The 23571-nt window shown below is 39.7% G+C and overlaps 2 protein-coding genes across 4 annotated transcripts in view; one reads left to right on the forward strand and one right to left on the reverse strand.

Annotated features, from left to right (window-relative positions):
• The window catches only part of TMEM131 (transmembrane protein 131), a 165594-nt gene extending 154111 nt beyond the window's left edge, over positions 1–11483 (forward strand). For 2 of the 3 annotated variants that reach the window (XM_083361485.1, XM_083361486.1), the window contains 7 exons: positions 40–198; positions 728–887; positions 6097–6218; positions 6300–6396; positions 6842–6939; positions 8646–8809; positions 10529–11483. In XM_083361485.1, coding sequence (XP_083217611.1) covers positions 40–198; positions 728–887; positions 6097–6218; positions 6300–6396; positions 6842–6939; positions 8646–8809; positions 10529–10819 — 1091 coding nt within the window. In that variant the 3' untranslated portion in view covers positions 10820–11483. Of the gene's footprint in view, positions 1–39; positions 199–727; positions 888–6096; positions 6219–6299; positions 6397–6841; positions 6940–8645; positions 8810–9659; positions 9720–10528 lie in introns of all 3 variants that reach the window. The other variant, XM_083361487.1, reaches the window with a different exon arrangement.
• An 8014-nt stretch (positions 11484–19497) lies between these two features.
• LOC310640349 (uncharacterized protein) lies at positions 19498–23061 on the reverse strand (the record flags this gene model as incomplete). The annotated part of the gene is made up of 2 exons (XM_083362564.1): positions 19498–19968; positions 22365–23061. The coding sequence occupies 2 exons, from the start codon at positions 23059–23061 to the stop codon at positions 19646–19648; spliced, it is 1020 nt and encodes a 339-aa protein (XP_083218690.1). The 3' UTR covers positions 19498–19645.
• Between the last annotated feature and the right edge of the window lie 510 nt (positions 23062–23571).

The raw sequence follows: 23571 nt of genomic DNA on the forward strand, positions 1-23571 counted from the left end.
CTATCTTATAATTATAGCTTATTTTTTATTTCTCTGTAGGTACAAGCATGAAAATAATGGATAGCAGGCCATCATCATTAACAAAGTTTTTCTCTAATGGCTCTAGTCAAGAATTAGGTAATACCAGCAGTTCAGAAGGAGAAAAAGATTCACCACCACCAGAGTGGGATTCAGTGCCAATTTACAAAGAAGGAAGCTGTAAGTATCAGCAAATCACAGATATGCAAACATTTTGTACCCAGAACAGCTGGTTTTAACTGGTCTATGTCCAATTTGAAACCAATGTGCTATATTAGATTTGACCTGCATTAAAAAAGGGCTGTTTTGTTTCTGGTATAAATGAAAATATGATTGTTCTCGATGGGTTGGGTGGGTTAAAAATTAAACCAAAAAGTATGATGAGGGTTTCTTTAAATATCCTGCAGGGGGACCACCAGTGGTGATAGCTGAGGAGAGGGAAGGTGCTGGGAAGTTCAGGGATTGATTGAGTCAGCACACAGGACATGTGGAAGAGGAGGAGATATTTCCCCAGCCTTAACCCCTGTAAAATCACTATAGAATCCCTCTGGATTTTGTTTCATTCAAAATACAGAACAACAAATATTTCAGGTTTCATTTCTGCAAGACTAACTAATCTATAAAGAATCTATAAAAAGTTTGCTGTTCTACTAAGTGTTTTTTAGGAAAATGAATGTTGCAGACTTCAACAATTATGTTCTCATTCCAGCTTCTGACAACCTTTATAAGTTGTCTCTGCAAACAATTAGTGCAGATGCTTTTCTGAAACAAAGACAGACCTCACCAACATCTGCTTCTCCATCTCCACCACCTGCATCATTGGCTTATGTCACACGGAATAGTTATAGCAGTATCGTGAACAATTGCAAGTATGTTCAGATGAAAACTAAACACAAGAATTTTGTATACTTGTGAAATATGTTTTAGTGTATGCCTTTTCTTTCTGGCTGAAAGTTCTGAAAACTTTTCTAAATGTATGAAGCAATGTATTAAGAAATGCTCTTAAGATAAATGTTTCTAGACTTCCAGTTTGCCATCGCGGCTGCCATAGCCGCTAGAAGGCGAGTTCCGTCTTCCGTGTTTGGTTTTGCTCTGCTGGGGGACCCTGGAAAGGATTGAGTCGCCCTGTAGGGGCGACAAGCAAGGAGGGGACCCCCCCGCTTGATTGCGAGAGGGTGCTAGCCCTTCTTCTCGATCCGGGTCAGCCCTCCAAACTGGCAGACGAAAGACCGGCCATAGAAATATGGCTCGTCACTAGGGTGCAGACAGCCAAAGTCAAACTTACCACCAGGCACTTCCAAAGCAGTGCAGATGAGACTGGGTGAGATCTGAACTTCTCTTCAATCCTAAGTATTTTCTTTTCCTGTAAAAGGTATCTTCCCCCTTGTGAGAAGAGAGGAAAGGGAAGTTTCATCCTACCCTCTAAGAATAGTGGCAACTGACTATCCAGGGGAGTTAAAAAACTGAAAGAATAATGTTAATTTAACTGGATTTATATGCTGGTAAAATTTGGGGACCAAAAGAGTTCTTATCTCTACTGAAGACTTTGCTTTTTATTTACAAAAAAGAAATAAAATTGGAAAAAAGATTATAAAAATTTTGGACTTGAAAAATCTTAAATGACATTGGTGACATCTTGTGGCCAAGTTTGATATTACAACTTGTTATTGTCTAAAGGAGACTTGGCTTGAAGCCCAAACTACAGATAAAGACTTTTTCAACCTTGACAAATATCGGCTGGGAGAAGCTCAGCTGTGTTCTATACTCAGTTATAAAATTATTTTCATTCTCTGACTTTAAAGCCCTCAATTTAACACACCATTAAGAGAATATGGATGAAGACCAGGAACAGATTCTTTTTATGTTGAAAGCAATACGTGAAACCATTCTTTCAGTTGTGATGAAATAAGATGCTACAGAAAAGAACAAGATGTCAGCCTAGATATACGAACCCAAATTTTGACTACAATTAAGGAATCAACTACACAGAAGATAACAGAACAAGTGGAACAATTAAATACTATGATAGAGGATTCAACTGACCAACACATACAATCAATGAAAAATCCAAAAAAGGGACTGACAACATTGAAAATGGAAAAGACTTTCTATATAAACCAGAAGAAACTTGTGGAGCAAGAAGAAGAACAGACTGAAGAGAAGACAAACATATCAGGACAACTATGGGGATCTGGAATAATAGAGAGACGATTTGCTAGCCCTTCCAAAAAAATGGCGACTTGATGGTCTCTTTTATTTCAAATAATATATATAACAACAGAGGGAGATCTATTTGATGACTTAAAAGCACTGACATGGAAGGCGAGCTGGCAAAGGAAGAAAGCCAGAATAAGGCTGAAGAAAATTGGGAATTTGATTTATTAGAGAGGATTTTATATTACAAATTAAAATAGAATATACTCAAATAGACAAGATGTGTATTTTGAATACTAGATTTTGTTATGAATTGAGATAAAAAAAGTCATTTAAAACTTGGAACTATAAATATTAATAGTTACAATTTGAATATTGATGGGAAATTAAAAATTGGGGAAAACAAATAAATAGGATATTGATTGTCTATAAAGATTGAATGTAAAAGTAATTAAGATATGTATAAGCTAAAAATTTATTGATAAATGGAATAAACATATTTTTACTTAGTTGATATCATAAGAACTGTATTAGCTTAAATATGAGACAGTAGACATTAAGGGAAAAAGAGAGGAAATATTTGATGTTGAAATAGGGGAAATTTTGATCATTAAATTTAAGACATTTGGAAATTAGTTGAAAATAAGGATGTTATACCGTATTATTAACTAGATGATGTAAGATGATGGGAAGTAGAATATACTCAAATAGATAAGATGTGTATCTTGAATATTAGACTTTGTTATGAATTGTGATAAAGGAAACTGGTTACCTAAAACTTGGAAATTATAAATATCAAATGTTAAATTTAAATATTGATGGGAAACTAAAAATTTGAAAAAACTAAAAACAGGATATGGATTGTCTATAAAAATTAAATGTTAAAGTAACTAGGATATGTATAGGCCAGTGGTAGGCAACCTGAATCGGTGAAAGAGCCACTTGGAACCGGTTCTCTCACTAAAAAAAAACCCTGGGAGCTGCAAAATACGCACGCGCACGTGTGCACACGTGCGCAGAACAGGATTTGATTAAAGTGGAGCTTACCTAAGCGAGACATACACCGGAGAGGAGGCCGAGCAAATTTCCCCCGCCTTGCCAGGCAGGCAAACGGAGGCTTCAAACACACACACACAAACACAAACACGAGGAAAAGGTGCAGAGCAAATTTCCCCCTCCATCCCCAGAGGCGTAACAAAGCAGAGAGGCGAAGAACGTGGAAGAAAAGGAAGGAAAGAAAGAAGATATAACCTTCAGCAAAGCAGCTTCCATGCAGAAGAAACACATTTGCACTTATGTGAGCAGGCATGTCCCCCCACAAGCAGCTCCCCCCTCCCCCCAGCCTCCCCTGAGCCAAAAAACTCACCCTGCCTTAATTGCAGGCAAAACCTGCAGAAAGCCCAACCAGCCCGTGCAGATGCGCTGCCTGCTCGCCTTTCCAAGGCACTCCAGCCCAGATTCTTTGCTCCCTTTTAGCTGGACAACCTTTAAAATTGGCTCCCCCCTCCTTCTCCAAGGCAAGCTGCCCTCCTCTCCATCCTGCGCCCCCACTCCCAAAGAGTTTGCAGCTCTCGGTTTGCAGCTCTCTAGAAATCCCTTTAGCAACTCAGACCACAATCCCAAACAAGGATAAGCTCTCTGCAATAATAGTGGTAACTTGCTCGTAAGGTCTGCTCTAGAAGTTTCACAAGATAGGAATTTTATAGCTATGGAAACACTTGAAAACTGGACCTAATAAAAATATCAATCACATAACATTTGGATTTAAGATGTTAAGAAGTAGGTCCAGTGACCCAAAATACCAATGGAAAAGCTTTTAAGAATAAATGTGCTTTAGCTATACAACTAAATATGACAATAAACAGAAGGGAGGAATTAAAAGTAGTAAAGTCAGCTCAAGATCGGCTCCAAATATACATACAAATTTAATACAGTAATTGCACAAAATGAAAAGGCAATGTTAGCTGCTTATGATTATCAAGGTTAAAGTTACATGCTTCACAAATGAAGTTTAAATAAAACCCTTAAAATTTGGATATGTCTTTTTTGCTTCCTTAGTGGAAAACCAAGTGCAGAACATTTTTATGAAGCTAGAAACTAATGTGCAAACTAGAGATTAATGTATTAGTTTTTGTGAAAGAGTCAAGTAATGATTCGGTTACATGTTTATGGAGGAACTGTTTCAAGCCTCGCAGAGAGAAGGGGAGGAAAACCACCCCTTCTTTCTGCTGGGGCTGCTAGCCACGGTGAGGAGAAGGGGGGGAACCACCGCTTCCTTCTCCCTGCCGGGGCTGCTAATCACAGCAAGGTGAAGGGGGGAAAACGCTCCTTCCTTCTCCCTGCCGGGGCTGCGAGCCGCAGCGAGGAGAAGGAAGGGGGGGAAATGCGCCTTCTCCCTGTCGGAGCTGCTAGCCTCGGCAAGGAGAAGGAAGGGGGGGAAACGCGCCTTCTCCCCGTCGGAGCTGCTAGCCTCAGCAAGGAGAAGGAAGGGGAAAACGCGCCTTCTCCCCGTCGGAGCTGCTAGCCTCGGCGAGGAGATGGAAGGGGGGGGGAAATGCGCCTTCTCCCTGTCGGAGCTGCTAGCCTCGGCGAGGAGGAGGAAGGGGGGGGAAACGCGCCTTCTCCCCGTCGGAGCTGCTAGCCTCGGCGAGGTGAAGGAAGGGGGGGAAACGCACCTTTTCCCCGTCGGAGCTGCGAGCCTCAGCGAGGAGAAGGAAGGGGAAAACGCGCCTTCTCCCCGTCGGAGCTGCTAGCCTCGGCGAGGAGGAGGAAGGGGGGGGAAACGCGCCTTCTCCCCGTCGGAGCTGCTAGCCTCGGCGAGGTGAAGGAAGGGGGGGAAACGCACCTTTTCCCCGTCGGAGCTGCGAGCCTCAGCGAGGAGAAGGAAGGGGGGGAACATGCCTTCTCCCTGCCGGGGCTGCTAGCCTCGGCGAGGAGAAGGGGAGGCAACCCTAACCGTACCCCCCCACCACAAACGAAGAGGTGGCGAAGGCAGCAGATCTGCAAGCCTCCGCCACCCCACCCTACTCATCTTTTTAATTCTCCCGTCTCTTCCTCCACTCTGCCAAGTGCAGTTAAAAAAACAAAGAGGTTTGTGGGTGGTCCCACAAATGGTTTGTGGGCGGTCCCACAAACCAACCAATCAATTTAAACTTTTCAAGTTTTTTTGTGAGAAGTTTAAATTGCTTAAAGTTTTTTAGTGCCACTTTTTTTTCCAAAAGTAAACATGGCAGAGGGAGGAGGCCTGGGAGCCGCATGGGATGGCTCAAGGAGCCACAGGTTGCCGACCTGTGGTATAGGCTAAAAAATTATTGATAAATGTAACAATGCTATTTTTACTTAATTGATATATGAATTGTATTAGTTCAAATATGAGACAGTAGATATTAAGGGAAAAAGAGAGGAAATATTTGATGTGGTAGCTTGAGATTTGTACTAAAGATTTTTGTATGTTATTGAATTATCGATTAACCCAGCCAACATGTTGCTTTTTAGATACTTAAATGTAAAATTAGAAAATTAATAAAATTACAAAAAAAAGATAAATGGTTCTATAGGATTGAGATATATTTACATTCTCAGCAAAAAAAGTCAGATTTCTAAATAATTTGACAAGAGTTAGTAACAGTTAATTAAAAGCAAATATGAAAGGAGTAGTTTTAGATGGAATACTGTATACTAGGACTGCCAAAACTGCTTTCATAAGTCATGTGGTATTGCACCTTGCACCCGTGTCATTTAGCAATAGAATTCCCAGTCCCAATTCTTGTCAATTAGATAAGGACTGCCTGTACTTATAATAGTCTTTATAATCCTACTAACAGTTCTCATTGTTTTGCTGTCTGCTTATAATATAAATTGTCACCACAAATTCCATTATTAGTACATTGTAAGGAATACTATGTGTCTTTCCATCTTTTGTAGAGACTCAAAAAGCAAAGTGCTTAGTGTTGCCAAGCATAAGGTGACAAAGGCAGCCTCTCTTCCTGGCAGGAATGGAAATCCTACTTTTGCTGCTGTAGCTGCTGGTTATGATAAAAGCCCAGGTAACACAGAGACTTGGAAAAGCAATTTTTGTGGTAGCCTGAAATTCCAATATCATCTTACTTGCTAATTAAAACTTCCAGGTGGCAGTGGCCTAGCAAAGTCTTCACCGATTAAAGCTGAGCCTTCTGGCTGTATGAGCATTTCACACGCAGCTATGGACAGTGATGGCTCTGACAGGTAATCTTTTTGAAACAGAAAAAATTTCAAACCTATTAGAATAGGTTTCAGAAGCTTCCATCTCTGCTCTTCTACTTTCCTTGTTTAAATTTTCTGAATCTGTAGAGCAAGCTAATTAGCATACTATTGCTTGTCTACAGGTTTTTATTAGAACAGTGGTTCAAAAATCCAGCATTCTCTCTTAACATAGTATTGAATGATAATATCTCTCTCACTTTTATGGGTAAACCAAAAGTGACTTAATTCAGTTATCTAATGGTTTTGTTAATTACCGGTATCTATTGTTAAGGGCAGTTTTCATGGCATATATCAATAATTCAGAGCAGGAATTTTCTTTTTAGCTAAATATGATTTTGATGTGCTGAAATTGATAGTCCATATAATGATTGTCTTTATATTACAGAAATTATTTTTCCTAACAAAAAATGCCCCTCTTTTCTCTTAGTTCTGGTTTGCGGAGTCCTCTTAGCAATCCTAGCAGCCCAGATTTTACACCTTTGAACTCTTTCTCAGCATTTGGAAACTCTTTTAATTTAACTGGAGGTAAGTGATGCGTAGGGACGCGGTGGCTCAGTGGGTTAGGATGCTGAGCTTGTCGATCAGAAGGTCGGCAGTTTGGCGGGTCGAATCCCGAGTGCCACGTAACAGAGTGAGCGCCTGTTACTCGTCCCAGCTTCTGCCAACCTAGCAGTTTGAAAGCACGTAAAAATGCAAGTAGAAAAATAGGGACCACTACGGTGGGAAGGTAACAGCATTCCGTGCGCCTTTGGCGTCTAGTCATGCCGGCTACATGACCACGGAGATGTCCTCGGACAAGCGCTGGCTCTTCGGCTTTGAAACGGAGATGAGCACCAGCCCCTAGAGTCGGAAACGACTAGCACGCATGTGCGGGGGAACCTTTACCTTTTAAGTGATGTGAATAAAACAAAATTCAGAAAATAAGTCAGTAAGCTAGGAACCAGGAGACAGTGAGTTCTAGTCCTGTATGAAAGCATGAAAGCTAGCTGAGTCACTCTTTCAGCCCATCTCACCTAACAGAGTTCTGAGAAAAATAGGAGGAGGAAAGAGTATTAGGTATGCTTGCTGCCTTGAATTATTTGTAAAAATAATAAAGGTAGGACAAAGAAAAATCCAAAAATAAACTAATATACTTATTTTTAATTGACAGTGCTTCAGATAGTAGTAAATTATTCTGACTAATATTACAGATATTAAATACTGATGTTTTCAAATTTTGTATTTATATTCTAATAGAAGTATTTAGATTTTCTAGTTATATTGCATGGGTGGGGTAGCTGTTTCTGCTGGTAGGAAAGAACAGAATATACACGTTTGCCCTTGTGTGTTCCTGCATATGAGACAAATGCTAGTTAGGAAATAAGTTTATTTAATAATGATACACAGGTAGTCCTTTAATGACCAAAATTAGGAGTGGCAACTCAGTCATTAAGAGAAACAGTTGCTAAATGAAACCACAACTGTCCTTATTCTCTTATTTCAGCTTTCCTTTGCTTTACAGATCTGTGAAGGTCATAATGCGAATATTGATCACAAAGTTACTTTTTCATCCCTTACATAACTGAGAACAGTTGCTAAATGAGGCAGTCACTAAACAAGAACTACTTATATACATTTTATAACCAATCTATAACTCTTAATAGTATTTTTTATTAGCCTGGCTGTTCCCTTTATTACTTGCAAGGCGTCTGATGTATATGCTTACACAAATGTGAAACATATACACATTTTATAGAGAAATTTCAGGATTATCTTTATTTAGACTTGGCAACCATAGATTGGAAGGTGACAAGATAAGCATTTATAGTATTTTTGTCTTAAGTTTATAAATAATTTGTTTTTTGGTTTGGGGGGGAATCATTTTAAATCCAGAGTAATCTTCCTCTCTGATAAGGTATTTAGCAATGTTGCAGTAATTAAAGACATTTTTTAAAAACAATAATTTAATGAGTAAAGTATAAATGGAAGCAAAAGGCTAACTTCTAAAACCATCATAAAATAAAATAAATCTGGAAGTTTACATTGAATTGCTCTATGGCAGCATATAAATTATAGCAAAGACATTTTGGTCCTCTCAAACAGTATCTACAGTATACTGATCAGATTTAGCCTTCATGTGAAGGCTTCTATTTTGCTTTCAGGATGCCAATGTTTTGTTAATTTAATCAAAACCAAAGCCTTGTATTTAAAATAGAAGTTACATCTGCCTTACTTTTCTTGCCATCTCTTAGAAGTTTTCAGCAAACTTGGAGTGTCACAGTCTGTTTATGGTCAGGATGCTCAGCGAAACTGGAATGAGTTTAGCAATGTTCCTTCATCCATCTGGGATTCTTCGGCTACAGATTTAGTACCTTCTTGGCCCACAAGTTCAGGATCCCCAACTCACACAACTTCAGTAAGTATATGTTTCTCACACTACTGTCTTTTAAGTATTTAAAATGATTTCTTCAATAACTTGGAATGCTGGGGACATATTTATTTGACAATTCTGGGACATGGACTTAATTGTTCTGTTTTCAATAGTATTAAATTTTGACTGTACAGTATTACCCAATAAGTTCTTAGATAGTAAAGGAATAACTTGACTGGATACTGGAAATCTGAGTGTAAAGTTAATCCACCTAGAAATATGCACACAGCTCCTGTTTATCTTTCAGTTACAAGCCATGTCAGTCATGTCTGCTAAAGTGCAAATTGAATGCTCAAAATTAGATTCTTCAAAACTTCAATAGTTCATTCTGAATATCAGCATGTAATAGTTATAATATTATGCATCCATATAATTATCTTTCTTACCTTGCAACTCTGCTTCAAACTTGGATAATGGAATTGTTTTTCAAGAGAAACCTTCCCTCTACTGGGGAAAAGTAAATTTGGACTATTTCATTTATGCATTTATCTTACAGTTTTTATACACTGCCCAACCTGAAGACTTGGATAGGTTAAAACAGAATAAAAAATAAAAAGACAACAATAAACCTTCACCATTGTTTCCCGAAGACATACACTGCTTGCTGATATTCATGTTTCATTTTAGCAAAAAGAGTAGTCTAGGTTTTCTTAGTTTGCAGAGATTTATTTTCCACTCCACTGAAAAAGGGGGAAAACTGGATAAAATACAGATTCAGTGGAGTTTGCTCAAGAATTCATCTAATTATTTGAGAGCTTGAATCTGCTTTTATGTAGATTATTGAATATAGATGTAAATATAAATATAGTAGGCTTTACACATCTTGTTTATTCAGAGTCAGATGACAGTTTTGAAATTAAATACCACTTGAAGATCTTGGTACACTTCCTGAGAGGTAAGGGTCATTATGAGCAATAGGCGATTGACGTTAAACCTGACCTATTCTGAAGTGCTATGTAATTAAGTTTATTGAGCAGGATTAATGATTGTTGGCTACTGCAAACCCACATTGACTGATATCAGTGGGCAATATCTTGATTATCATTCTAGTGATACAGTAGTACTCCAGGATATGAATCTGATCTTTGATGGCAGTTCTGTGTCCTCTATGGACAGCTGCATTGACCAATAGCATATATGAACTAAAAACTGTCTAAATATACCTTGGTTTGATAGCAGGTGTTTTTTTTTAAAAAAAAAAAACTTCATTTCTATTGTATGTTATAATATTTCTTACGGTAACTAGAGAAGAAATGCAAAAGCTATTAGCAATACATTAATTAAATTGTCAGGCACTCAGTAACAATGTCAGTTCTTTGAGACAGGCCAGGTCAGGAAATAGACTCCATAAGGAATGCTGGAACTCCACTTTACTGATAGATTATAATAACCAAATTTTGACTGTCTGGCACCATTTTCCTTTACTCTTTCTTATAGCAAAGATAGCCAAGGCAAGCAACTTTTAAGCTTATTTCTTACACTGTCTTTCTTCCAGACTTAATTTGTGTTTTGCTAACAGCCTTTACATTCCTCCTCCAAGTCAATTCTGTGGTTCAAATATTTTGTAAGCAGATGAGTCCCGCATCTTAACAGTCAAATATATAGACATCTTTAACCAAAATCTGAATAATATCATGTTTTTAACCTGATAGTTATAATAATGTGTATGATAAATATCCTGTGTGTGTTTTTTTAATAATGCAGTCTATCCTTGGCAACCCAAGTGGCCTGTGGTCTACGACTACCACTCCATTCAGCAGTTCTATTTGGTCAAGCAATTTGAACAGTTCCCTTCCTTTCAACACTCCAGCTCACCATTTGCCAGGGATTGACCTTGGGAGTGAAAATACCCCACCCTCTCCTGTTGCTGCTCCCACAGTAAACAGTTCTGAAGAGTTGGGACAACCGTATAATCCTTGGCTAATTTGGAGTCCTGCAATTGGGCGAAGAAGCTCGGATCCTTGGCCTAATGTGCATTACCCATCTGAAAATTGAAATTAAGCAAAATAAAGTGACTGTAATTATTCAGATGCGATCATGGTAAATTCTGTAACATGACTGAAAATAATTCACAAGCCATTTGTTCCTATTCTTTCTCTTTGTTCCTCCCAACAAAAACCATTAAAAGTCTAATCATACATTCATCACTTGCTTCTCTTAAAGTCTGTTTCACAATTATGGTAGTGTGAAATTGCTGAATGGCGAATTTTTATGTGCGGTCATCTACTGCACTAGGACTGTGGTTATGGCTTTTTACCATCTACTGTTTAAGTTTTTAAAAACTTGCTAAGTTAAAAAAAATACAGTGACTTTCATCTACCTTGCTAGATTTAATTTTTTCCAGTATTATGCCCCAAACCTAATTTTAAGGAGCAACTCGTGCTAAAAATGCAGAGTATTTTTTTTAAAAAAAAAAATAAAGCTTTGTTAAAAGACTATGAATGTAAAAAAACCTTAGGAGCAAAAATGGCTGAATCTAAGAGCATTCTGTTCAAACTATACATTTTATGTGTCTGTTTGTACATTTGTAAACCTGAATGCATTTTTAAGTTGAACTGAAATGTGCATAGCCAATACTTGTGGATGACACAAGATTCCTTGTGCTTTTTTACCAATACAACTTTAAGTTGTACTTGAAAAATAAATAATGCTTTTTTCATATTTGTGTTAAGTGTTTCTTATGAACCTTTTGTAGTATGTTTAAATTTCAAATATTTGGCACAATTTGGGTTAAGATTTACATAATAAATCATGGTTCAATCACAGAACAATCTTTCCTTTACTCTAGAAGATCCTTCGTAAGCCATCTTAAATAGGTTTTCTGCTTAAGTTGTTGGACCATAGTGAACTCTGATCATTCTGAAAGTTCACTGCTGAGAAAAACATTGTATAAATATAACTGCCATGTAAACATTTTTTTTAAATAGCAGCTACAAGTGAGCCGGCTGGCAATTTTGTGACAGCTGCTGCAGCTGAGTCACCAAATAGCATATCATCTCTCATAACCCACCATGGAAGAAAGACTATTTACCTTGGCTGTGAAACATTTTACCTAGAATACTGATTACATACTAGGAGCAAAATGCTTGTACATATTTTCGAAAAGAAGACTGATATTTGGGGGGGGAAGGATCAATAAGTTTGGAGAGGGATATGACTTGATTTGTGACAACTATCTGGACAAGCAAAATCTTACAGCTTTCTTGGCAAGATTTTTTTAGAAGTGGTTTGCCATTGCCTGCTTTCTACAGCTTAGAGACAGATACTGGCTCAAGGTCACCCAGCTGATTTTTTTGTCTAAGGCAGAATAGAACTCAGTCTCCCAGTGTCTAGTCCACAGGTTGGCAACCCATGGCTCCGGAGCCGCATGCAGCTTTCAGCCATCTCCTGTGTTTCCCAGGCCTCCACCATGTGCAGTCCAGGGGAAAAAAAAGTTAAACCAATCAATTCAAACTTATCATGGAAAAAAAAATCTCACAAATTGATTAAATTTCTTTGGTTTGTGGGACTGCCCACAAACCTCTTCTTCGGACTGCATGCGGTGGCAGCAGAAGAAGAGACGGAGGACTGCTGGAAAAAAGGTGTGTGGGTCGGTCAGATGGGCCAGAGGGGAGGCCGGGCAGATTTCCTCCACCTTGCCAGGCAAGCGGAGGCTGAACAAATGCACGGGCAAGGCAGAGGTGCTGCTCGGGGCCGGAGGGGAGGCCGGGCAGATTTCCTCCACCTTGCCAGGCAAGCGGAGGCTGAACAAATGCGCGGGCGAGGCAGAGGTGCTGCTCAGGGCGGGAGGGGAGGCCGGGCAAATTTCCTCCACTTGCCAGGCATGTGGGGAGGCTGGGCAGATTGCCCCCGCCCTGCCAGGCAAGCGGAGCCACGGCGCTCTTCAACAGGCACAAGCAGCCCGATCCCAGCACAGACTCTCCCCAGACTACTACTCCCCTCGGAAGAGCTGCGGGGCTCAGGAGCCTCCCCCCATGGCCCCCCACCCATGAGGGAAGAGATGCAGCAACCAGAATGATCGCGCCTCCTCCTCCAAAGGGGCACCTCCCAGCTACGAGGGACAGAGGCAAGCCAAGAAACCGAGCTCCGCTTCGCCCAATGCTTACTTTTGTTTTCCAAAGCGGCCTTGGCGTCACCGGGTGGGCGTGCTTGCTCACAAGGAGCTCAGCCTGGATCAGCTGGTGGGCAGGTCGTGTGTCCTCCTGGCCTGGCCACTTACCTCGCTTCCGCTCTTCTCCGGCCTGACCCGCTGCCCCAGTTGGCATGCTTGCAAATTCCCCCTAAATAAATAAATAAATAGGCCGATTTTACAGGTTGTCCAGCTAAAAGGGAGGAAAGAACGTGGGCTGGAGCACCCTGGAAAGGCGAACAGGCAGCGCTTCTGCACGGGCTGGTTGGACTTTCAGCAGGTTTCGCCTGCAATTAATACAGGGCGAGGTTTTTGGCTTAGAGGAGGCTGGGGGGAGCTGCTTGTGGGGGCATGTGTCTGCTCACATAAGTGCGAATGTGGTTTTTTTGCATGGAGGCTGCTTTGCTGAAGGTTATATTTTCCTTCCTTTTCTTCCCGTTTTCTTTCTTTGGTGATTTCCAAACTTCCGAGCACCCTCCACATTCTTCGCCTCTCTGCTTTGTTCCCTCGGGGTGGAGGGAGAAAGACGCATTCTCCAACTGGCTCTTCCTTCCCCTTCTCTGGGCTGGGCTGCAATCTCGCCCGCTGCTTCTCCGCCTCCTCCTTCCTCCTCCCCCCCTTGCAGAAAAAAAGGAGAAGGCAGGCGGTGGGGCAGGGGGTTTCCCTTCCTTGCCCAATCCCAGTGTTTGTGAGAGAGGCAGAAGTGATCGCCCTTTTACAAGCAGGAAATCTTGCACGGGAATTGCTGCTGGGGATTTCCCCCCCCCCCCCTACACACTCACACTCTCCCTGGCTTGCCCCGTATCCGGGGTTTCCTTCCTCACGAGGACACCCGCAAGATTTCCTGCTTGCAAAAGGGCGATCACTTCTGTCTCTCTTCTCGCCTTAGGTGGGCTCCACTCTTTAATTAAGTCCTGTTCTGCGCATGCACGTGCGCATTTTGCGGCTCCCAATATATATTTTTTTTTTTTGTGAGGGAACCGGTTCCAAGTGGCTCTTTCACCGAATCAGGTTGCTGACTCCTGGTCTAGTCTGATGACTTAATCCCTACACCAAACTGGCTCTTATTTAAAAAGCTAGATTTTGTTTTTCAGAGCAATCTGTTACATCTGGGAGATGTTTTTAAACCAGTGTTAATACATATTGTCAGGGTTTTTTTTTCTCCTAGAATGCTCAGAACAGAGTTCCGGCACCTTTTCTGGATGGAACCTTGTAGGGTAGGCAAGGCGGGTTGTATGACATGTGTGAGTTCCAGCACCTTTTTCTTTTACAAAAAAAGCACTGCATATTGTACATTTCCAGTGGTTACTCTAACTGAATTTTTTCCCCCTCTAACATTGCACACTAGCTTTCACTTTAGAGCAGGGAACTTTCAGCCAACAATCCTAATTCACTCCTGGGACTTAATGAACTACAGTGATCATAATTGATTTGCAGCTGCTTCATTAGACAAAGGGAATGAAAAGGCTTACACAATCAGTTGTTTGAATAATGATGCTTGAAGATGCATTTTCAAGGACTAATTGTTGTCAGTCAAAACCCTTTTAAACACCAGCTTCTGCTGAAGACTTGCTTCACAATGTTTCCATTTCCATAAGTCAGCTCTTCTCCAGGAGCTGGATAAGTGCTCTTGGAGAGAAGACTGGGGTCGATCCCATCCCAAAGGCATCATTCTAACCTATGGGAGGAGGCCAATTATAAAATTCACCATATGTCTGAATACAAAATGGCCAATTATAGGAAAGAAATACCTCATTTTTATGGAATCTTTTCCCTTGGAATGGATGACATAAAATGTGTTATGGCTGCATAGTTTGACTCATCATGGAGATCTTTGAATCTTAGACTGAAAAAAGTGCTCCTCCTAGACAGTATATTTTCAAGAATTTAAGCAAGGCTTCCACTTACAATGAAAGTTGAAGATTTTTGTGGGGATAAAAATCTGGTGGGTTATTTCATGTCAATATACTAACAAAAGCTTTCTTCTCATCTGTATTTTCTACCCATTGTCCAATTGCTGATGAACAAATCACATCATAACGTATTGGCTATATGCAGGATAAAGAGTCTTTACACCAGAGGGTTTTATTTACCCTAACACTACCCCAAAATAATATTTAGATGTAGCTATTCATTCAACCAATTTTGGTTAAACTTGAAAGTCAAGCACCACTAACCCTCGGAGTACTTGGATGGGGGAAGCCAGTTACGTAGTTTGATAATGAAATGTCTGCAAGCAAACAACCATGCTCAAACAACACCTGGACCCCACAGTTCAACCTTGAGCTACATATATTATTTAGGTTTTCTTATGTGGGTTGCTTATGGGGAAGTTAGGCATCTGCAAGAGAAGGTTAAGCAAAACACCCCCAAGTGCCTTGTGATACTACCTTCCTTTGTGTTTTAATATGCAACTAGGTTTAATGAACTATCTTAATACAATCACAACATGGTCAAATTTATGACTACTACATTAAAAAGATTGATGTTTATTTGTTATGCTATAATACATAATATGGTAAAATTTTTATCAATATTGAGACATTTTTATTTTTGTTATACATGACCATAGAACACAATTTCAATTGCATTAAAAATTCTAGTGTGTTAGTATTTCTACAATATTTGGTAATTTTACTTGGGCAAAATAAATATGCTTTCTTTAGTTAAGTAAACACATTGAAAGCCGGAGGAAGGAGGGAATAGCATTTAAAGAGAATCTGGCTGAAGGATCCGATTTCCCTTATACTGTATTACTTGGATTACCCTGAATAGGTTGAGAGTTGGAGTGCCTAAATGTAAAACCAATATGCTGAAGTGGATGCTCTTAGCAGATAACAACATGCTGTGTGAATATGGAATGATGCAGAGACGAGCCCATCTGTTGGCATGTCAGCTGCTACCAGAAACATGTTCTTATGCCTTATTTTTGGTTAACGACAAAACCAAGAAGGTAGCTTCATTCTGGCAGTTTAAAGTTTGATCTAGACATAAGAAGAAAAAGGAAAGGAAATGCAAAGTCGCGTGGTTGAATGGAGAGACGTACACTTGAGCTGGGTAGTATTTCTTTATTGAGTCAGAAATGAAGCTGGAGCTAAGGGGTTACCTGGCGTCTCTTTATACCTGCCCAGGTGAATGGTGAGCAATAGATTTAAACCTGGGCTTCCCGCCAGTGCAGGTGGCCAATGGATTTAAACCCTGGCTTCCCGCCAGAGCTGACCATGCCCTGGGGCTGTCAACGACTCGCTCTATTCAGGCTTTCCCGCCAAAGCGGTTATAGCCTGGAGCTGTCCAGCCCCCTGCTGTGCTGACATTTCCGTGTATGCTTTAAAGGCATACAGTACACTACAGGAAAAAAGAAAAGGAAAGGAGGAGGAGACACAAATAAATGTAAAAGCTACTTTAGATATTGTATGTTTTCTATTGCATTTGCCCAAAATGCAATGAAGGAGAGATTGAAATAGTGTATATTTATATAGATGAGTGTAGCTTGTTTAAACAATTAGAATATAACTCATGCCAAACCCAACATATTTTATATTAACATTTTGTGTAGAAGTAATAGTACATTCATTTACTGAAGGGGGAGGACATGTTTCTTCTGCCTCTATTTTTATTATTTTATTATGTTTATGACTTACACAGCTGCCCATATTATAACAAGAATCCTGGGCAATGCAAAAAAACCATAAAAACAACAGAATTCCCCAAACCATAAAATAAAACAAAAATCAGTAAAATCAATTTTTCTGTGATTCCTGAAAGGACTTCCAAGAATGTCTTTAAAATGTTACATTTGCAGGGCTTCTGGTTTGCCATTGCAACGCTGCAGATGCTGGAAGATGAGCTCCATCTTTCGTGTCCGAATTCATCCCACTAGGGGACCCTGTAAAGGGTTGAAAGTCACCCTGTAGGGGTGATGAGCAAGGAGGGGACCCCCCGCTTGATCGTGGGAGGGTGGCAGCCCTTCCGTTTGATCCGGGGAATCCCTCCACACCAGCAGGGGAAAGATTGGCCATAGCAATATGGCTCATCACTAAGCTGCTGACAGCCAAAGTCAAAATCACCACCAAGCACCTTTAAAGCAATGCGGATGAAACTGGGTGAGATCTAATCTTCTCTTTAAGATTTTAAATATTTATTCCTGTAAAAGCTGCCCAAAGTAATTTTCCCTCTGTGAGGAGAGAAGGAAGCGAATTTCTAGCCCACCCTCTAAGAACAGTGGCAACCCAGGAGAAACAGAGCAATTATAAGAACAATTTTAATCTAATTGGATGTATATGCTTTTGAAACTTGGGGACTAAAAGCATTCCTATTCTTATTGGAGATGTTTGTTTTTATCTAAAAAAAACTTTAGACTTCAAAAACTTTAAACAGCATCAGTGACATCTTGTGGCAAAGTATGGTATTACAACTTGTTATTGCTTAAAAGAGACTTGGCTTGAAGCCAGGACTCCAGAAAAAAATTTCTCTGACCTTGACAGCTACCACCTGTGGAAAAACTCAGCTGCAAAGAAAGAACTTCTGGGCGGCATATTTGGCCTGTTTGAACTATGAATGTAAATTTTTACTGACTTTCAGAGCTATACGTGGGAAATTGCTTTTCCATTTCTTTACATGAGAAGCATATGTTATCACACAAGATGATGGAATACCTTGGACTATAAACTCCTACTTGATAAACAATTTTTACTATAAAGACCACCTATAACACATGGAATAGATGTCCCATACCTAGCTATAAAAACAAAAAACTATTCTTAAGGTTTGATTCTAAAGTCTTCAATGTAACAACATACTATTAAAAGAATATGGATGAAGATCAGGAAAAAAAAATCCTCTCCATGTTGAAATCAATGCCTGAAATCATTCTTTCAGCTTGTGACAAAATAAGATGCAACATAAAGGAACAAGATGCCAGCTTAAATATACTAACCCAGATCTTAACTATAACCAAAGAACTAACAATGCAGAAAATAACAGGAGAAGTGGAACAACTAAATACCAAGACTCAATTGACCAACAGATACAGCCAATGGAAAAATCAGAAAAGGGAGTGACAATATTGAAAATGGAAAAGACTTTTTACAAAAATCAGAAGAAATTTGAGGAAAAGGAAGAACAGATTGAATGGAAGATAAACCTATCAGGACAATTGTGGGAAATTGGAGTAATAGGGAGGCGATCTAATGAATACAAATGGGCTAGTTCTTCCAAAAAAACTGCAACCAACTGGTCTTTTTTATTCCAAATAATATATATATAATAGAGGAAGAACTATTTGATGATTCAAAAGCATTGACATGGAAGGTTAGTTGGCAAAGGAAGAACGCCAGAGTAAGGCTGAAGAAAATAAGGGTTTTGATTTATTAGAGGGGATTTCATATTACTAACTAGAGGGTTGAATATGGTGGAAAATAGATAATTTTTAGAAAATAAAGTAACATTATAATTGAATAGGTGAGATGTGTAACAAGACTAATAGACTTTGGTATGCAAAAGGAAAAAGGAAGAAATTTGAGATAAGGGAAATTTTGGTCACCTAATATAAAATATTTGGAAATCAGTTGAAAATAAGAATTCTGATTGCCCAATATGAAATAATAGATATTACCAGAAAAAGAGAGGGAGTATTTGAGCTTTTAAAAATTAGACCTAAATGAAAAAAATTATGTATATTGCTGATTTATTGGTTAACCCAGACAATACCTATAATGGTTTTGATCTATTAGGGGGTATACTGTATTATTAATTAAATGGTTTAATATGGTGGAAAATAGATAACTTAGAAAAACAGAATAAGACTATATTCAAATAGATACGATGTGTATTTAGAATATTAGATTTTGTTATGAAAAGGGAAAAAGGAAGAAGTTGAGATAAAGGAAACTTTGATTACCTAAAGCTTGGAAATTATAAATACCAAATGTTAATTTGAATATTGACGGGAAATTAAAGCTTGGGGGAAAAGCAATAACAGGACATTGATTGTATTTAAGGATTGAATGCAAATACAATTAAGATATGTATAAGCTAAAAATTATTGATAAATGTAACAAAGATATTTTTACTTAGTTGATAACCATAAGAATTGTATCTACTAATATGAGATAGTAGATATTAAGGGGAAAAGAGAGGAAATATCTGGTGTTGTAACTTGAGATTTATACTTGGCTATTTGACTTCGCCAGCCTGGACTGAAGGGTTTTAAGGTTTTAAATTTTAAATTTTAAACTGTTTTGGGGCTATTAATTTTATTTTATTTTAATTTGTACATTGCACTGTTTTAATTTGCCCTGTAAACCACCCTGAGTCCTTTGGGAATGTTGCGGAACAATTAACAGTCCGACCAGAGGTGGATGGACCGTGGTTCATTTGCATGGTCAATATCAAAGAAAAGAAATCCAAGACATATTCTATAGTAAAACGTTTAATGAGAAAACAAAAGACCTAAACTGACCACATTCTTTCATCAGGCAGAAGGAGAAAGTAAAACTGAAACTGAACTTTTTAGGCCTGCGCACAAAACAGTTTAAAACCAAAACATTGGCTGGACATAGCTGGAGTCACTATGGTTACAAGATAAGATAAGGTGCAGAGCAGAAAGAGATGTACACTTAGGAATGAGCGAAGCTGGCAAAACTAAAACAACACGCAGTGACATCCCCTTCTTTTGTCAGCGAAGCAGAAAATCAGATAAGGCACATCTTCTTGCGCAGATACTCGTGTTGGGCTGTAGGAAGTGGTTTGTTCAGCATATCAGCAATTTGGTCATGTGTAGGCACATACTGCAATTTGACAAAACCTTGTTTAACTGCTTGTCTTATATTTTGGTAACGGATGTCAATGTGTCTAGACCTGGAACCTGTAAAGCAATTCTCAGATATATAGACCACAGATTCGTTGTCCTCCATCACAGTGATCGGTCGAATCGGAGGTGTCCAGATATCTGTGACTAAGGCATCAAACCACGTTAGAGAATTACATGCATCTGAAACACAAGCATACTCAGCTTCTGTAGAAGAACAAGAAACAAAATTCTGTTTACGCACATGCCAGTAAACAGGACATCCATTCAAAAACATCATATAACCTGAAGTGCTTTTACGTGATTTCTTATCACTTGCCCAATCTGAATCTGCATAACAACATAACTCTGCATAGTCAGTATGTGTGGGTTCTAACAATAACTTCATGTCTTTTGTGTGTTTTAGATAACTCAATTTCTTAACACATGTCCAATGAAACTGTTTTGCCTTGCCTACGTGTCGTGATAGGAGATTAACACTAAGTGCAATGTCAGGTCTAGTCCAGCTACTAATATATAGCAGCGACCCAATGACTGAGCGATAAAGTGTTTGATCCTCGAACTCAGGACTCAGTTCATGTGTCAAGTTGTGAAAGTCAGTTTGCATGGGTATACTCACAGGTTTAGCATCCTTCATGTTGCAGTGATGCAATAGTTGTTCAATCTTATCTTCCTGTGTAAGACTGAACCCCTTCTGAGTTTTGGTAACTTGAACACCTAAATAAGTGTTAATATGTCCTAAAGACCTCAATGTGAAAAACTGTTGTAAAGCTTTAGCAAAACATTCACTCATCTGCTTATTTGGACCAATATAAACAATATCATCAACATAAACAAGAATTATCTCATACCTATTATCAGATCTTTTTGTAAACACGCATTCATCTGTTTCGGACTTAATAAAGCCCATCGAATTTAGTTTGTCAGAAAGACATAAGTACCACATTAAACCAGACTGTTTCAGACCATAAAGACTTTTGTGTAGAAAACAAGTATCCCCTTCTTGCTGTCGGAAACCTGGAGGACCTTTGACATAAATTTCTTCATCAAGATCAGCGTGTAGATAAGCTGTTTCAACATCAAACTGGAAAACTTCTAGGCCAAGGATAGTTGCAGTGGCTAAGGCGATTTTCACACTCTCCGTCCGCACTGTGGGTGAATAGGTATTTGTATAGTCCTCAGGATAACGTTGAGCGAAACCCTGGGCTACAAGTCTGGCCTTGTACAACGACTCACCATTTGGCTTCTTTTTAATTCTATAGACCCATCGAGTGCCAATAACTTTCTTGTTTGCTGGAGGGCTTGCAGGCGTAAACACCTGAAGTTTCTTTAGACTGTCCATTTCAGCCTGCATTGCCTCAAACCATTTATCTTGCTCTGCTTCAGGAAGATGTTTGATTTGTGTGAACGTCTCAGGAGGAAGTGTAACATTACATATCAAAGGTAAAGGTGCTTTCGTTACTTGCCACGAATACCGTTTTGGAGGAATTCCCTTTGTTGTCCTCTTGGAACGTCTCAGAACAACTGTCCATTCTTCTTCCGTTTCGTCCTCGTCTTCATCGCCAGCAGCATCGGCGGCTTGCAAAGACGGAACAGTGGGTTGAGAAGAACTCATGGAAGGAACATTCGCCTGTGCATCTTGACCATCAGGCTGCGTGGCATCAGCAGCATCATCTCTAGGAAAATAAACTCCAGGATCGTTAGAATGAATCCTGGACCAGTCAGCATCTTCCTCAAAAATAGCAGATTGTGAAATCACTACAACATGATGAGAGTCAATATATTTGCTCCATTTTGAATTATCATCAATGCCCATAAATCTCATCCTTTCTGCTGCAGGCCCCCTTTCTTTCTTTGGGCTAAAGGAATATTGACCATAGCATAGGAACCAAAAATATGGAGATGTGAGAGGTCAGGCTTGTGTCCATATAACATGAAATAAGGGGTCTGATTTATCACACTACTCCAAGTTCGGTTGATGATATGGTTAGCATATTTGATAGCTTCACCCCAGTATGGAAGACTGAGATTAGCATCTTCAAGAAGGCAACGCATCATGGTTTGCAGAACTCCATTTCTGCGTTCTGCCACTCCATTCTGAGCTGGAGTGTAAGGAGCTGAGGTCTGGTGTAGTATCCCACTCTTACGCATCCAGTCCTGGAAACGCTGAGACCTGAATTCAGCACCACGATCACTCTGAATTCTGGCAATGCTGACTTCGAATTGGGTATAGACAAGATTGGCAAAGTCTTTAAAGATCTGAAAGGTCTCAGATTTTTCTCTCATAGGAAATACATAACCATATCTAGAGTAATTATCAACAATTGTCAAAAAATATTTTTTACCACCAATTGTTGGTGCAAAAGGACCCACTATGTCAGTGTGTACCAAATCAAAAATGCGTGTTGACAGGCGTGTAGCGCGTTTTGGAATTGCTGCTGCTTTGGATTTGGCTTTCTTGCAGACAGCACAGTCCAAGAACACCTTACACCCCTTTAGATCCAAACCTCTTGTGAACTCTGGCATCTTCTTCAGAACACGGAAACTGGCATGACCCAATCTTCTATGCCACTTATGGATACACCTGGAATGCAAAGGTTTACCTGTTAGTGAATTCTCAACATTAGCATTTTTATTAGGAACCTCAGGCTTGCTATGAGCAACCTGTGTCTTATTTGTCCTTTTATTGGCTTTAGGAGCCTTTGAAGTAGTAACAGGATCTCTCTCTGGGACATCTCTCACTGGGCCTGTGCTCTCCCTTTTTGGAGCTTGTATACTTGCCTGCTCTTGCGGCTTAGACTTTGGTTTTAAGTAATAAACACCACCAATCAACATGGTTTCAGCAACAATATCTCCATCTTTAACTACATAACTTGCTTTTTCGAGATGGTGTACCTGGAATTTTGACACCCTAGACAAGTGACTCTGACTAAGCAAACTATTATTAGCTGATGGTACGTAGTAAACATCGGGAATGAATGCACCGAGCTCTTCAATATAAACAGTTCCTTTTCCCATGACCTGAACAGGATGATTTGAAAAAGAATACAGTTCACGAAGTTCAGGTTCAGGTTCGTGCATCTCTGTGTAAAGCTCTTTTCTGTAGGTAACATGTAATGCTGCTCCACTGTCCAAAGTCCAAAGTAGGCGTCTGTCATACTCTGGTTGAGGCTGTGGATCGTTGGTTACAACCAATGTGGCAAGTGGAGCTTGAGGATCACGCCTGGGACCACGACCACGACCTTGTCGTCCGCCTCTACCTCTGCCTCCTCTGGAATCTGTTCCTCTGGGCTGGTACATGGCAGGCGCTGGAAACCGTTGGGGACAATCCCGGGTGACATGTCCCACACGATTGCAGATGTAGCATCTTGGCATCCTTGGAACGTAGGCCCTTCCACGGAAGGAACGCCTCGCTGAAGCTTTTGATGCAGGTGGTTCCCTTAAATGTGGCACGGCTTGCATAAGTGCCTCTTCTTCGGTTAAAATTCTGCATACATGATCCACTGTGCGTTGAGCAATAGGCACTTGATTAATCTTATAAATAGCATCTTTCCATTCATAATTCAAAGAGTTAAAGATAATGCTGATCATTTGAAAGTCATCAATAGGATAGCCTTTTTCACCCAGTTCTTTTCTTATTCCTTTCATTTTAGTTAAGTGTTCTCCAATATGCTCACCAGGTTTTAATCTAGAACCATGGAACTCGGACAAAAGCAAACATGTAGACTCAATGGACGTAGGCCGGTAACATGCCTCTAATTGAGCCCAAATTTGTTGGGCAGTTGCATCTTGTGAAAAAGTGAGCTGCAA

This window comes from Vipera ursinii, assembly GCF_947247035.1.
Source record: "Vipera ursinii genome assembly, chromosome: 4".
NCBI classification, from domain to species: domain Eukaryota; kingdom Metazoa; phylum Chordata; class Lepidosauria; order Squamata; family Viperidae; genus Vipera; species Vipera ursinii.